We start from the raw sequence: 15,367 nt of genomic DNA, 5'->3' as shown, positions 1-15,367 counted from the left end.
GTGTGACTTACCGAATCGATCTGCTCCAGGGAGATTTTCCCAACGTTCTTCTGGATGCTGTAATCCTGTCCCACGTATGCATGGCTGAAAGAAGAGATGAAAACATCAGGACTGAGACAAAAAAAGGAGTGATAAATGCAGCTTTAGATGCAGCTGGGGGATTGCTAATAAAACTGATCAAATGTTTAATATTAAAAATAAAGTTTATTACATGACTTTGAAGACAGCTATAAAAAGATGTGCCATTAAATCTAAAGAGGCGATGCTTTACGAGGTTTTATTGTTTAACAAATTTTTAAAGATCAGGAAGTCTATATTTAAAAATTTTAAACACGTGAGATTCAAAATAACCAAAATATTCACGTCTTTTTTTGTTTTAATCAACTCCATCAAAAGCCTGCAAATCTATAGAGTTCATTATTTTACTATAAAAATAAAAACACACATTTATAGAAGACCATAAAAATAAATTTCCCCTAAAAATTACATCAGTTAAAGATTCACCACAAGTCTGTGCAGCTGGACCCGTCTGCGGGGCCACGGTGGGTTTATTCCCAGCAGCCTCGGGACGCCGATGCTTCTCGTTGCCAGAAGTTCTTTTTCGACAAAAGACGTGGCAAAAGGGCAACAAAGTTTTTCCTCCCGCTGCTTACCTGAGATGGTTAAGAAGCGGCTGGAGACGTTCATCAGAGTGCACCGCTGGTAGCGAGCGGGCTGTCAGCTGCAGAGAAGATGGGCATCACATGAGTAATGGCATAAAGTCCTGGTCAAAGAACAGCCTGACACTGCAGGTCACTTCAAGCAAACTACTTTAAAGTTTGCACACTTAAAACTGATACCCAGAATCTTTTAATTATATCTGAAATGTGTTTAGAGCTGCTGTATTTAAACTGATTAGAAACTTTGCACCAAAGGGCAATTACAGCACCCTATCTTTGATGAAATACATCGACTGTACTTTGAACTGTGATCTCTCGAACAAAAGACGAGCACATTACCAGCGACAATATTTCAAAAAGTGGAACATTTACATCGTGATGATCCTACTGAATATTTTGTTGGCAGAAGCAGGAAGCAGATTGTTAACTTGGTGTGTGAAAGCGTTTTAAGGGTTAATGCGTGTAAAACTGGCACTAAGGTGCCATCCTGAAACAATAAAACAACTGTCAGGTAACATTTTATAACCCGTGCATATTTCCAGCTCTGGTTTTCAAACGCTGCCCTAATCTGAACCCAAACTACACCTGAAAATAAATCCACACACCTTCAACAAAAAGAGTTTCCTGCTAAAACTGACCTATCTGAGTTCACCCTTATAACTGCAAATAATAATGCAAACCTAACCTGACTCGTCTGGGAAAGTGCTCCTTCGCCAGTTTCTTTTGTTTGAAATTTATGCATTTGTTTTAGATGTCCACTTATTGCTTTTTCACTTTGGGGAAATAACCATTATAGCAACGCAATGATGTACTTTTCAACAAAAACTGCTTTGGAAAACTACGCAGTTCCAACAGTTGGTAGTCCAGATAATTACTTGGAAATGGAAAAAATGGAAGAACCAGAACCAAATTGCTCTTTTTATTTTGTTTTGGTCTCTCCTCTCATTGGCAAAAGCTGGCCCTGCCCGTCTCATGTTGAAGGGCACGTATTCAGACCAAAGCCAATCAGGAACTCACTTTGGCAGCATTAACACAGATGCAATTAGACCACCGCACAAAAAGTGTGTCAAATCAAGGCTGGAGCCGAGAATGAATTCAACAGCTAGTCTATTATTTTTTAGACAGACTAAATGTCAAGCCTTTTTTTTTCCATCTTCTTTTCAAATAAAAAAGCACAATCAGTACAACTGATGAAGGTTTTGTGCTACTCTGCAGCCTCTCTGAGATTAGAAGGCACATATGAGCTACTCTCCAAAATCACGCTTCTGTAATTCTAGTAATCATGCATTTCAAATTGCCAAAAAGTGTGGTTTAGATTGTTGTTAAAATTACCAAAAAGCATTTTAGATCACTGGCTGAGTGGAGCCCTGTGTTTGACAGGAACACAGGCGTTACACAAAATAACGCTGATTAATCGTGACTCCTCCATTAAATACGAGAGGAAGACAAGATAATAGTACCGCTGAACAAAAAAATGCACCTTTGTTTACACCACAGAGGCAGTTTTCATACAAAAACAAAAACAACTGACAAATTTATGACAGCCTGAAACGTGCAAGTCCGATGTCTGAAGTGACTCATTGCTTTTTTTATTTTGTTTTTACACTTTCAGAATAAATACATTACTGCAGATTGTTCCAGTGGTTTATTCTGAAATATTAGATAAATAAACCTGTGTACGCATTTCAACGGGAATTCATCCAAAACTACTATAAAGTAGGTGAACTGCTGTCATACATATTGAATGCTACATATATGTTTTAAGAATTACCTTAATAAACTCAGTGTTTCTGCATCCAAAACTGGTAAAACGGTATAAAAGAACTGGAGTTTTATTGTTTTATGGATCAATAATTTCAGGCTTGATAGTTTTATATGCAGACACTGACAAAAGAGTATGAATATTATATTGTTATAAATGATAAGTAATTGAACTCTGAATCTAAATAAAATTTCATGAAACAGTTTGTAACTCAGGTGTGAGCATCTGGGACAAAGAATCCACCTGATTGGACCAATATAGTGTCGGCCCACAGAACCTTAATGTATATTTGGAAATATAACTGTCATACATTGAAGTTTTTTGCCCCCATGTTTATATTTTAATGACAATAATTTTAGAATAAACTGTGAAACTAAGTGCTTTTCTGAAATACTGGTTAGTATTTTCTTCATTTTTTAATGTGAGAGTTTCAGGGAGTCATCCATAAAGCATCTAATTAACAGAACAAGTTTTTTCCTCATATTATACAGTGCCACTGGCTTCAGCTGTTTATAACGCTCATGCCAGTTTTGCAGCCCGGACTTCTCTCTAGACAGAACTGAACTGCAGTTGTCTCCTCGCATATATAATAAGGAAGGCCTCTGGTTCCACAAAACACTGCGTTTCACATCCCTCGGGGTATTCAGGGCGAAACATGAGCATTTCGATACTGTGCCTGCACGGACCCCCTGCCACGGCTTTAAAAAACGTCGTGCCTGCAGGGACAATAGGCTCTCTGCTACTAGTTGCCGCCAATCATCCCTGCAGACATTTCATGTCATGTGCGCACACACACACGTTCTCCTTATTTGAACCTCGCGTTTCTCCAGTTTCCCTCAGGCTGCTGAAGGCAACCGCTGCAATTTAACAATCTGCCTCATGGAACCGGGCTTTTTGGGAACACAAAATGCACTTGAGTAAAGTACATGCACAGAAATAAACACAGCCGCAACTTAATACAATGAGATGGAGAGCTGAAAGGATTATAATCTTTGCAATATTATTTGGACGAAGCAGCATTATACGCTGAATATTTTACAGCTGGAAAAGACATCAATGTGCACTTACGATTCTCATGTTTCGTTCTCATTTTTCCCCCCTGAAGATATTTTTAGTTTTTAATTAAAAAAAAAAAAAAAAAAGATGATTTGCTTACTGCAAGAGCTTTGGACAGCCGTGTACGGAAGTCATTGAGAACAATGGTGACGATATCCTGATGAGGGATGTACGCGAAGCCGTCTTTGAGGTACACTTTCCTTGTTCGGACCAAATCCAGGGCATCTTGAAATGGAACCTTTAAAAAAAACAACAACAAACATTTGAAACTAAATGATTAATTCAAAGTACATGCAGCACGATGATTGGTAGGATTAAAAAGCCAACCTTCTGCTGTTTGAAATCAGGATTTATATGTATTTAGCTGATGTTCAAAAGGCAGATTTATATTCTCCTCAATGAAATGTAAATTAGAAACAATTAGCAGTCCGTGACAACTTCTCTGCCTCCTTTTCTTTTCATGGAGTGACTGCAGATTCCAGTTCTCACAGTAAAGGTTTTTTTAAGGTGACCTGTCAATCAAGCTCTGAATAATGATTTAACGTGTTTCTGCACAGTCTGAACGTGAACAAACAATAATAAATTCTGCTGCAACGGGTGAACGGGATTCGTGTAAAAGCACTTTGAGTTGTCAACAACATCTGAAAAGTGCGATTGACGCAACAGGAGACAATTTTTGTACACCAGCACTTGGGTTAACTGGCAACAAGGCAATAAAATGATTTTATATAAAGGACATAAGGAAAACAGGTGTTGAGAAGGATTATTCCTAAAGAATGGTTGTCCTCAATAAAAAAAAATCCCAAAGAACGTATTGATTTATTCATCTATAGTACATCATTAACAAATTAGAATCAAATGTAGAGTTTAAAAGACTGATTATTAAGTGTACATGTAAAGCCACTTATTGAACAGTTTGTCAATCTGTTCAAACAAGCAAGTAAAAAAAACAAACAACACCTTTTTACGAGACAAAGCTTAAAAAAAATGGGCTGAAAAGGCAGACTGAAGTCATCTGATTGCAGAAATGTGGATATAAAAGATTATTTATTGCAGTACAACTGATTAAAAGCTTTTATTACATGTGCCAAAGAGCTCAGTTTGTCACATTTTGTTTTTAATGACAAGTATCGCTGCAACAAGAAACAACGTGTGTGTGTGTGTGTGTGTGTGTGTGTGTGTGCGCATCTTTGAAAAACTCCCAATTTATTCCCAAGCCTGCTTGTTTGGTGCCCTTCACCAATTTGCACTTTGGTTGCGTCTGCATTGGCAGGTCGCTAAAGTCTCAGATCCTTCCACGCAAAATTGGATATTCCCACGTGTAATTCAGGATTTGCAAACAGACGCTAATTTGCACAACTTGGCAAATTTGCCTCTTTGCCCAAAGGTCACAGCTTTGCCTCTTAAATTCTCAACGACTCCACAGCGATATAAAATTTAGATTAACACTGAATATATATATAAAAAAAAGATGCCTCACAGGAGTGAACTGACAGTGTCATCAGTCTCAATGGAAAGAAATGAGTAACTCACTTTGTAGAACTCCTCCAACTCCACCTTGATTCCACTGACGGCGTAACTCGAGCTGACAAGGTTATCCTTCAGATTCTTCTTCTCCTCGACACTAATCTGAAAAAGTTATTGACGACTTTCAGTGAGGGGCTTCGAAGTCTGAGCCGCGTCATTGTTAGTTTATTGACAGTCGAGGCTGATGAAAACAAAGCATTTTGAAATTAGTGCACCATCTGTGCCCTTGTTTAACACGTCATGAGGAATTTATTATAAAGTTTTGACAGTTTTACATTTGGGCGCCCATCTTTATTTAAAAACTCCCTGCACTAATTTCCCCACTTTAAAGTAAAACAAAAACTACTTAGAGTAAAAATCTGTGTTTATTCATCACAGGACTGAAATTCACACAGAACTGGAACCAATACTCGGTTCTTTTTTTTTTCAATAAAAACAGCACCTAGGTTCATTCATCATCTAAATTACAGCAACAAAAGGGCAGTATTTCAAAATGAAACCCAAAAAAAAGCAATGACACTGTTCTGTTTCTGTGGTTAAATTGCGCCACCTAGTGGAAACAAAGGAAGTGGCGTGAACAGAGGCCCTGTTTGAATCAGAAAACTTAATGCTCAGTAAAATAATCTAACATTTCTACACTCTTTAGCTTTTATTTTTCTAAAAAATATATATTTTTATGTCAGTTTCATTTGCTAAACGTTTTTGTAAACTGTTCAAAATTCACTACAAGTTCCTACAAAGCCAATTTTTTGTCATTTCTAAAAACAAAAAAATACTATTTTTCCAGTGTTCAAACACATTTCCCATTTTGAAATATCATCACTTTCCAGAATCAAATTCTCACAAGTTTCTATTTTGATTGTTAAGCCAATTTTGACAAAAAAGTCAGTCTTTATTTTAAATATTTGACTTGTTCAGGTATGAAGAAAATCCCCAAGCTGCGTAAAAGACAGACAGCAAAAAACAGCTGTTGGAAATAAATACTGTTTCCAGTTTTACTAATTAATTTATCATCTTAAGGTTCAAATTTTCAGTACAAAAGAGATGTTTATTTAGTAAGACTATGTTCTCATTTTTAATAACATATATGTTTTATGGTTCTGCTGTGACAGAAAAGGTGCAAACTATATATTCAACAGGTGAACTCTCTGCAGTTATAAAGCCATATATTATAAAACGTGCTAAAATAAGGAGTAACTTATAATTTACGGTCTTGTCCAAAGATAAAAGAAGCTGTAGTTTGAACTGAAAACATTCTTATTAAAAGGAAAACTTTTATCACTCGAGGAACAACTTCATATGAAACCAGCAGAGCAAAGTACACATGCATCCACACAAAAAAAAACATTCAATTTGAGCAAGTTTTAGAAAGTTTACTTTTTATCTTCTAGTAAATGACTAGACTGGAAACCCTAATGTTTTTCATACTTTTGTTTTTCCCTCCTTACTTATCCAAACCTGAACAATGACAAAAACAAACTTTACACTTTTCCATTCTTTTCCAAGCCTGCTTAGGAACCCCCTTTTGTAGTTTCTGTCCAGCTTTTACTAACTGCTTATTTTACAGCTGTGATTAGTTCATAAGCCTTTAAGCTCATAAACATGGACAAACAAGCCACAGAAACAAGGAAACAAGAACATTACAAAGTTTTGTAGGACAAAAATAGATTAGAAATAATGACATAACATACTTAAAGTAGAAAATATGATTTTTAAAAGCTTACCGCGTCATATTGTAGATTATTTTTATGAAGAAATTCAAGCTTTTGTATCGGCTGCAGTTCATTAAAGCGGTAGCGGAAAAGATCGACTTCCTGTTGAATGAACCATCGCCTCAGATCTTCCCTTCAAGACACCAAGCAAAATAAAAACTTGTCACTTTGTCCCAGAAACTTCCCTTTCAACATCATTTTTCTGTACATTCGAAATTACAAGCTTACGTTTGACAGTAAGCCAGCCGGAGAATGAAGTGGGAGATGTGGTCCTTTCTTCGCTTCTCAAGCTCACTCGGTCCATTCTGAGGAGGTTTTTTTGATGACTCCTTATTGTCCTTGTCAACCTTAATGGATAAAGGAGGTACAATATTTTAAATCACTGTGTGCATTTGTATGTAGCAGTAATTATTACACCATTACTCAGAACATGTTAGGTTGAACAAATTTTAAATTATGAGTCCAGATATAACTTTTATACGGAGTAACAGTACTCACATTTTAGGGGAACTGACAAAAACAGTAAAGAACAACAATAAAATAAAACTGCAATTCACACATTTCTGTACAACAACTCTTGTTTATAAAATGTGAAAACACTGATTGATTTTTTTTTCAATTGTTTTATTATTTGTTACAAAATGATAGGGATTAGTCTGTGTCCCCAGCGCTACAGAACCAGAGTCACAAGGAAGGCCAAAGCTACAGTTGCTGATCCAAATCACCCTCTTCATCGCCTTTATAGGTTGTTGCCGTCTGCTGGCAGATAAATGGTGATTAAATGTAACACAAAAAGGTACAAATGTTCATTTATCTCCATTAGTGTCAGCCTCATTAATAATTTGAGACAAACCCAAACAAACTGTGGTGGTATATGAAACTGCCAGAAAATGGTGTTTATAGGAGAAGAAAATGCTAATATTTCAATGCTATGAATTTGTGTGGACTAGGAGATAGCATCTTAGCCACCTCACTTACTGATGCTCCAGAGAAGGAGGAGAAAAGTTAAAATGCAACAACAACAGTCACAGTAAATGTGCAGGGAATCCTAGCATGCAGAAAGGGTTGCACTGCAACAGATTACCGTTGTTTTAATGTGTGTATAAGAAGAGTACTCACAGCATCAGGTCTGTAAGAGAAGTTGAGGTTCTTAAGCTCTTTCTCCAGTTTCTGCTTGTACTGTTCTGATTGTTTCACATAACTCACTCCCAAATTCTCCACAGTCTTCAACACTGCAGAGGAGTCAAAGGAAAGGTAAGTATCAATAACCAAGTCCTTCAGATCAAATTTTACTCGCTACGTAATGAGATCACAGCCTTACATTTCAGCCTCTCCACAGCAAATGTCTCAAACTCAGAGAGAGAGATGTTTTCCAGAGGGGGCTGCCCGTAGAACTGCAGAGGCTGAAGATAGAGCTCAGTCTGAAGGTTTGTCCCAAACTTATTTCTCCTGCCTGTAAACTGCATGATGGTGCCTGAGGGTTAGGAAAAATGAAGATGTTTTCAGCCATTCAGCCTTGGTACAACAGCACATTTGTTGATTCTGGGTATGACATGCACAGGGGACACGAAAAGCAGAGAAACCCTTGCAAACTTTTAAGTAATTGTGACATTTAGCAGCAATCATTAGGATGCTAATTCCAACAAAAACAATTACATTTCTGCACACAGCCTTCTGTTTCCTTCACTCGCCTTTAAAAGGACAACTCAACAGCACCAAGGAATTAACAATACATAGTAAAACGTAAGGCAGTTATAAAATAATCAGGCAATAACCTCAGCTGTGCAGCAGAAGAGTTGATGAAGCCCCTCAGAACAAAACACTCACGTTAAAAACTTCAACGAGACCAAGTAACTAGCTAGCTAGCTAACACGTATAAATCGTTAGTTTACGGACGAATATCCTCAACACGAGCTGTAGAAACAACCTCTAAAATATATTATTGCTGTGACTTTACCGATGAGGCCACGAAGGATCTTCCGCTGAGTTCAATCCCGCCAAACTTAAAGTGGGCTGTTCGACGAAGCGGGTAAACGATGACGAGGAGGGCAAAACAGGAAGCGAGTCGATGACGTCACATGGCGGGCGCTCGTTTTTCACCTCATCCGATCCGCCGGAGTCCTTCAACGACGATGTCCAAGGACAACCCAAGAAAAATATAAATGTGACTTTACATCAAGATATCAAACACACGTGCGTATAGACATGTTTTGGCTTTAAAAAGCTCACGGTTTAACGAAATGACAGTTTTTTTAGGTGCAATGAGAACACGCGGAAGCATCTGTACTGCAAAACAAACGCACCCTTAACCGCTCGAAACAGCCTACCGGAACAATTTAGGCTTTTTTTTACATTCAGCTACTGAATTAAGATTCAGAACATATAGATTATGTTTAAATTATTAACTCTCAGTGAGTTTTGTAAGATTACTTTGGATAATAATAAATCTGATTTCATATTGACAGTCGTGACTTCAGTTTGACTCTATTATGGCAAGCCAATTTATCATATAATATAAAATATAATCGTATAATAGGTAAAATCTTCAAAGAAGATATACATAATTTAACTTTTCCTGGTCAAAAAGAATATTTCAGCTATTCAGAAAACTCCTTTTTTGTCAGCATTTTAGATGTCTCAAATGTAATTTTTTGGGGGAGCAAAATTAAAATTAAAATTGGCTTTAAGCTACATATATCCACAAGCACATTCTTCCTATCTAAAACAAACATTGTGGATATGTGAAATTAAGTTTTACTTTCAGATATCTACAGTCGCCTTGTTACGAGTGATAAGTTTCATCCTAATGTCATTTTGAATGGCCAATAAACATTTTAACTCACAAAAAAATCATTGGATATTTCTAGATTTATATTATAGTTAGTTAAAAAGCTCTTTCAAATACTATGAACTATAATAATGACTAGTGACAGTGCAATTACAATGATTACAAACATATTTTTGGTATCCTTTGAGAACCTGGTAGAATTCCACCTTTTGACTAATAACATGTACTTTTGTATACATTTAAAATGCAAGTTTTTTTTTCCTAGTTACGTTTTTATTTCTGATAACCACATTATTAATTCTAGCTAAGGAAAGGTAGTTATAAACATTTGCAGTTTAATGTCATTTGTCCTAAGAAATTAAAAAAAAAAAAGTTTGATATCTGAAGTGTTTATTGTGAAAAGGATAATGATCTGTAATTATTTGTTTCACTGATGTCAAACATTTAAAACGGCCACTTAAAAGTTGTAGTTGTTTTAGATTACTTAAATTTAGTTTCACCTCGAAAGGATGTGATTTTAGACATTTTTTAACTTCATTTTGGCTGGTAAGAATGTCATTTTGGCTGATTAATTACGTGCTACAACGGACTGCCATAATTCGTGTCTCGTGCGCTCCTGCTCCGCTGCTTAGCAACAAGCGTTAGCGAGCTAGCAGTGAGTTGCCTAGTTAGCCACTCTTTAGTCCCAACATATCAAGCCGGAGCATTAGCTTGTAGAAAGATAGCAATGCGTTTGTTTAGTTTAACCCTAGACGTTAACTAAAGCTTTTATCAGTTATATTAAGGGCGAAGTCATTAATTAATTTGAAATAAATCGTAAAAGTGCAGAGCTGTCTCAGGAGGGGGGGACGGAAAGTGGCTAACCGTAGCAAGGTAACTTTAGCATTGTGGTCCGGCGTCTCCACTGGTCGCGGCGAGGAAGCAGGGAAGGAGGATGTAGACATGTCAGTGTGGGTTAGCTAGCCGGTTAGCCGATCTAATGTCGAAGAATACGTTGTAAAGGAATCCCGCAGGTAAGAGAGAACACGGTTCCGCTCATTTCCAGGTGTTTCATTCATCCAAGGCAACTGCGTCAGTTAGCAGACAGCCGCTGTTCAACAGGTCGTATCCTTCCTTGGCCCAGGCGAGGCTGGAAGAGCTTCCTGGGAGGAGGACATAGCTGTGAAAAGTAGACCTAGAGGCTTTGAACGCATCACACCCTGGTAATGGCTACCACAGACTGGGAGTAGCTCAGATTGTTATAGAATAATAAAGGTTTTAAACCTTATCCCGTCTTAAGGCCTGAACAAAGTAAGGGGGAATCTGACTTAGGGTGTACCAGCAGGGGTGTGTGATTTAACAATTTAATTCAGTTGCCATCTTCAGGTTGTCTGTTAAGTCTTTGACCTGGCATAAACAGAGCTGTGCATGAAATATATGCCCATGAAAGTAATTTTGCAGTAACACAGAACATTTCTGTGCTTTTGAGTAGAAAATGTGATTTGTAAGATGTGCAGTCAATGATTAATTTTCAGAGTTTGAACCCCTCATTTGGTTTCTTTAACCCTAAAGCAAACTGACAACGTTTCTAGAAACAATTGCACAAAGATGTGAGACTGCAAATGTTCGAGCTGGCTTGAAAATCCAACTTAAACCTGATATTTTACTGAACATGATCAGCAGAGGTGGTAGCTGAGGCAAAATCTGCATTATGAGTACACTTTGGCTTAAACGGAGCAGGCTGTTTTTTATTTTAACTCTGTTTTGACTGCACGCTGTAACAACCGATGAATGAATCGGCTTAATTATAGCTGATGAATAATATTAATCTCTACTGCCACACATATTGTCATTCAAACACAGTCAGCCTGTTGGACGGCTCAGCGACGCAGCAGGTTGTCAGAGTCCGGTGAGAACAGCTTTGCAACAATATGTTGTTTAGCTTTTCGCTCAGTCACTCCACGCAAATAGCTCCTAGTTGCCATGTGGAGTCTGCTTGTTTCAGTGCTAATGGAAGAGCAAACATGCCGCACGGCTGCTACAGAAAGACCTCGTCCCCAACCCCCAATAACAATTTACAACGCTTATTTCAGCATGCATAAATATTAGTTCACCAGGCAATTGAGTGGGGGAGTAATGAAGTTGAAAGTGGCAAGCTTTGAAACTTTTATAATTCCTGAAGTGAGCGTTGCGATTATTTCCATTGGCTGTGGTAAATGTGGGATGTGGGGGTTGTTTTGAAAATGTATAAGACGTGTTTTCTCATGAAACCCAAAACATGTGGCGCACGTTGAAACCTTTGGCTTGACTCCCTGCAGTTGGTGTTTGTTTGCTGAAAACTACCTGCTGAGAAAAGCTGCCGTTATGTTGGAGGAGGACATGGAAGTGGCCATCAAAGTGGTCGTGGTGGGAAACGGTGCTGTGGGCAAGTCTAGTATGATCCAGCGTTACTGCAAGGGCATTTTCACCAAGGACTACAAGAAGACCATCGGGGTGGACTTCCTAGAAAGGCAGATTGTGTAAGCGCCTATGTTTTTTTGTTTGTTTTGTTGTCATTTGGAAGTTGCTGTGGTTAATGTGACAGGCTTAGCCAATAGCCAATGAATAGCTATTGCAAATTTTCAATAAAACATCTTAGTTCTGTATACAGGTGTATAACATTTGAATGTGAGTGGTCAGGAGTGATATGTTGCCATCTGAATAATTCAAAGTTACATAATCCTCCCTTGTTACTTGTTTACTGCTGTAGTGTAAACGACGAAGAGGTGCGACTGATGCTGTGGGACACAGCGGGGCAGGAGGAGTTTGATGCCATTACCAAGGCTTATTACAGAGGTAAGGTCACCAGGATGAATAAAACACTGCTGTTTTGGGTTACAGCGTTCCCTAGCAGCTGAGGAAAAGTGTTCACAGATTTTACGATTTGCTGGCAACAGTGCTCTGAACCAAAGTAATCGGACTATCACAGATAACATTACAGCGTTAAAAGTGTTTTTACATGACTTGTTGGCATGTGTTCTTGTTTTCCAGGTGCCCAGGCTTGTGTGCTCGTCTTCTCTACTACAGACAGGGAGTCATTTCAGGCGATCGACAGCTGGAGGGAGAAGGTGGAAGCGGAGGTTGGGGACATCCCCACGGTTTTGGTGCAAAACAAAATTGATCTCCTGGAAGAGACCGTAATAAAAAAGTAAGTGATGGATTTTGTGAAAAAGTGGTGAAGCGCCTGAACATGAAGGGAAAATGTAAGTGCAGCGAAATGAATTCAGGAACACTTCTTTGTGTGCTCGTTTTCCAGCGAAGAGGCAGAAGCTTTGGCTAAAAGGCTGAAGCTGAGGTTTTATCGAGCGTCAGTGAAAGAGGATCTTAACGTTAACGAGGGTGAGTAATAGAAACTGTCCTGATACAAGTCAAATTGTTTCATATGTTGTAACGTTTTCTTTGTTAATTTTCCAGTTTTTAAGTACTTAGCTGAGAAGTATCTTCAGAGGCTCAAACAGCAAACAGCTGAGGAAACAGAGGTGGTCCACACAACAAGCAATAAAATAGGTAGGAGGGTTTGCCTTAACAGACTTTATTTAAGGCACATTTCTTCAGTGGGGGTACGTCACTGATATTTTTTTATTTTTTTCCCCAAAGGTGTCTTCAATACAATTAGTTGTAACGTTAACAACCAGAGCTCCAGCAACGGCAGAGAAGTCATCACTTTGCGACCCAATAAACAAAGAACCAAGAGGAGTAAAAATCCGTTTGGAGGCTGCAGCCTGCTTTAAAGGAAAACACTTTTATTTTACTTACTGACATTAAAACACAGACTAGAAAATCCAATAAAACACTACTTTGATAACACATTATTAATCCAAATCCAAAGTTTTTTCCTTCGCAGTGATATTAATTTAAAAAACCTGACAGCTTTGTACACCACTAGGGCCTCCTTGTGGTTGCCTTAAGTAATCGCTGCAGCTACGATACATTTAGTCGCCACCAACAACTTATAAATGTGAATGTTGGTGGAATTTCCTCTCACTTTAGAGGTTCCTCAAATCTGATTTGATCTGTAGAAACTCATCCAGCTGAAATCGCACTTTGACTGTAAAACCCCTTTCTGCCGCCCCTCCTTCTACAGCCTCCCGTTGCTGTGTCTGACGCGTCAGCTGTGCAATATGTTTGCATGTATTGTATAAGGTATACAGATTGTTTCGTACCGTATTTTTCTAGCGAGCAACAGAATATGGTTCAGACTCTGCTGTTTGCCCCGAACAGATCCGGAGGTAAATCGCTCCGCACAAGTATTTTTGTACCAAGCACAACAGTGTTGAGTGATTATTTTGTGCCAAATTTGTTGAGCTGTGGATGAATATTAACACTGCAGTGATTTGGATGTAACATAAAATGTACAGGAATGTGCTCCTTCTGTGTAACCAAATATCAGCAGCCACTTACACGAACAGAGTTCTTTACACTTCTGCTTCTTCTCCATTTTATAACAGATTCGTTAGCTTTAATCAGAGGTTAAATGACTTACACTTTGCTCTTTAAATTCTATAACAAACTGTATTTAGTCACTCTGTATTTTTATTGCAACTGTTTACATTTAGCATCTTTTTTCACCTCTTAATTAAGCTTTAAATTACTTTAATACAGCTGTGAAAAGTCCAGGTTCGGTCAGGGAGTGGAAGCTCTTGCTGTAATTGATTATTTCCTTATTTCTAAAGATTGGAACTCAGAGTGGTACTAGATTCTTCTTTCCTTTGACAATTTGGACTACTTACAATCTTATGAGTTTGTTGTTCTAGATGTCATTCTGGTACTTCTTGATTTTAAGGAAACAGAAACACCAAAACACTAAAGGTTCCCTCCTCAGTAACGCGTGAAGCAGAATGTAATCCGTCGCTCTCTGAAAGTGTCACCGGCAAATCATCAGGGCTGGAAATGAAGCTGCTCAAGTCCTCATTTGTGCCTACAAAAAAATCTTTTTCCTTTTTTTTTTTTTTTTTTAACCACATTAAAGAACTCAAAAAGATTCCCCAAACTGCAGCTGAGTCTTTAACACCAGCTGTGAACTGTACGTTACATGCCTCTTTTTGCATATCTTTCAAATATTTCCTGCTAAACTCTGGAATTAATTGGTTGACCAAGCACACAGAAATATATGGTGATGTGGAAAAGTCTCGTAGTAAAAGTTTATTTGGAGCTACAACTATAAGGTTTATAGTTATATATAGTTTATAGTTTATATATGGAAGACAGTACATATGCATGCATGCTTTTGTCCCTTTTTTTAAATATTTCAAATAAAACAGGACTTATTCATCTTTTTTCACTTATTGTGAAAATCCAAAAAAAAAGGTGCTTTCAATATGCTCCAGTTTGACCATCGGTACTGAGAATGTGCCTCATTTCAAGTTTTTGTCTCATTTAAACTGTGTTATTTTTGGGTTTTGGAAGAAAAATGATCTAACTTCAATGCATGCAAGCCTTTTTTTTCCACACCCATGAATGTTCGATCATAGTTGCAAAGCCTGTTTACACAGACACCCAAGAAGAGTTTCAATTCCCTCGTTTGCTGTTAAATGAACTAGAAAATCTGAAAATTGTTTATCTTTTTTTACATTGTGACTGAATGGATATTGTGCACTTTATCATTAAGACGGCAAATAATCTTAAAGAATTAACCATGCGTACGTGCTGTTACTCAGGTGTAATAATCTGTTTTACATGTGTTCCTGCTTTCTCACTCATGACTTTATAAACTAATTTTACACATTCAGACTGTCAGATCGGCGTGTTTACAGATGTGTCACGAACTGAGGTTTGTGCGCCCAGTGTTGTGTTGGAGAGGAGGGTTCGACGGCAAGCTGACAAATAAAACAAGTTTTTTCTTCAA

General features: G+C 37.9%; 2 protein-coding genes across 3 annotated transcripts in view; one reads left to right on the top strand and one right to left on the bottom strand.

Annotated features, from left to right (window-relative positions):
- Positions 1 to 10,505, bottom strand: part of prim2 (DNA primase subunit 2) — a 26,320-nt gene extending 15,815 nt beyond the window's left edge. The window contains exons 1-10 of one of the 2 annotated variants that reach the window (XM_017412841.3): positions 10,369 to 10,505; positions 8,674 to 8,837; positions 8,038 to 8,190; positions 7,836 to 7,948; positions 6,945 to 7,063; positions 6,729 to 6,849; positions 5,011 to 5,106; positions 3,578 to 3,715; positions 654 to 721; positions 12 to 84 (exon numbers count right to left, since the gene is read on the bottom strand). In XM_017412841.3, coding sequence (XP_017268330.1) covers positions 12 to 84; positions 654 to 721; positions 3,578 to 3,715; positions 5,011 to 5,106; positions 6,729 to 6,849; positions 6,945 to 7,063; positions 7,836 to 7,948; positions 8,038 to 8,182 — 873 coding nt within the window. In that variant the 5' untranslated portion in view covers positions 8,183 to 8,190; positions 8,674 to 8,837; positions 10,369 to 10,505. The other variant, XM_017412842.3, reaches the window with a different exon arrangement.
- rab23 (RAB23, member RAS oncogene family) lies at positions 10,381 to 15,367 on the top strand. The gene is made up of 7 exons (XM_017412852.3): positions 10,381 to 10,517; positions 11,802 to 12,002; positions 12,233 to 12,318; positions 12,514 to 12,670; positions 12,779 to 12,861; positions 12,937 to 13,029; positions 13,120 to 15,367. Exons 2-7 carry the CDS (start codon positions 11,848 to 11,850, stop codon positions 13,251 to 13,253), a joined length of 708 nt encoding a protein of 235 aa, XP_017268341.1. The 5' UTR covers positions 10,381 to 10,517; positions 11,802 to 11,847; the 3' UTR covers positions 13,254 to 15,367.

This window comes from Kryptolebias marmoratus, linkage group LG22 (genome assembly GCF_001649575.2).
Source record: "Kryptolebias marmoratus isolate JLee-2015 linkage group LG22, ASM164957v2, whole genome shotgun sequence".
In the NCBI taxonomy this organism is placed as follows: domain Eukaryota; kingdom Metazoa; phylum Chordata; class Actinopteri; order Cyprinodontiformes; family Rivulidae; genus Kryptolebias; species Kryptolebias marmoratus.
Note: the sequence above shows the minus strand (reverse complement) of the source record. Positions and strands in the feature narration are given on the sequence as shown.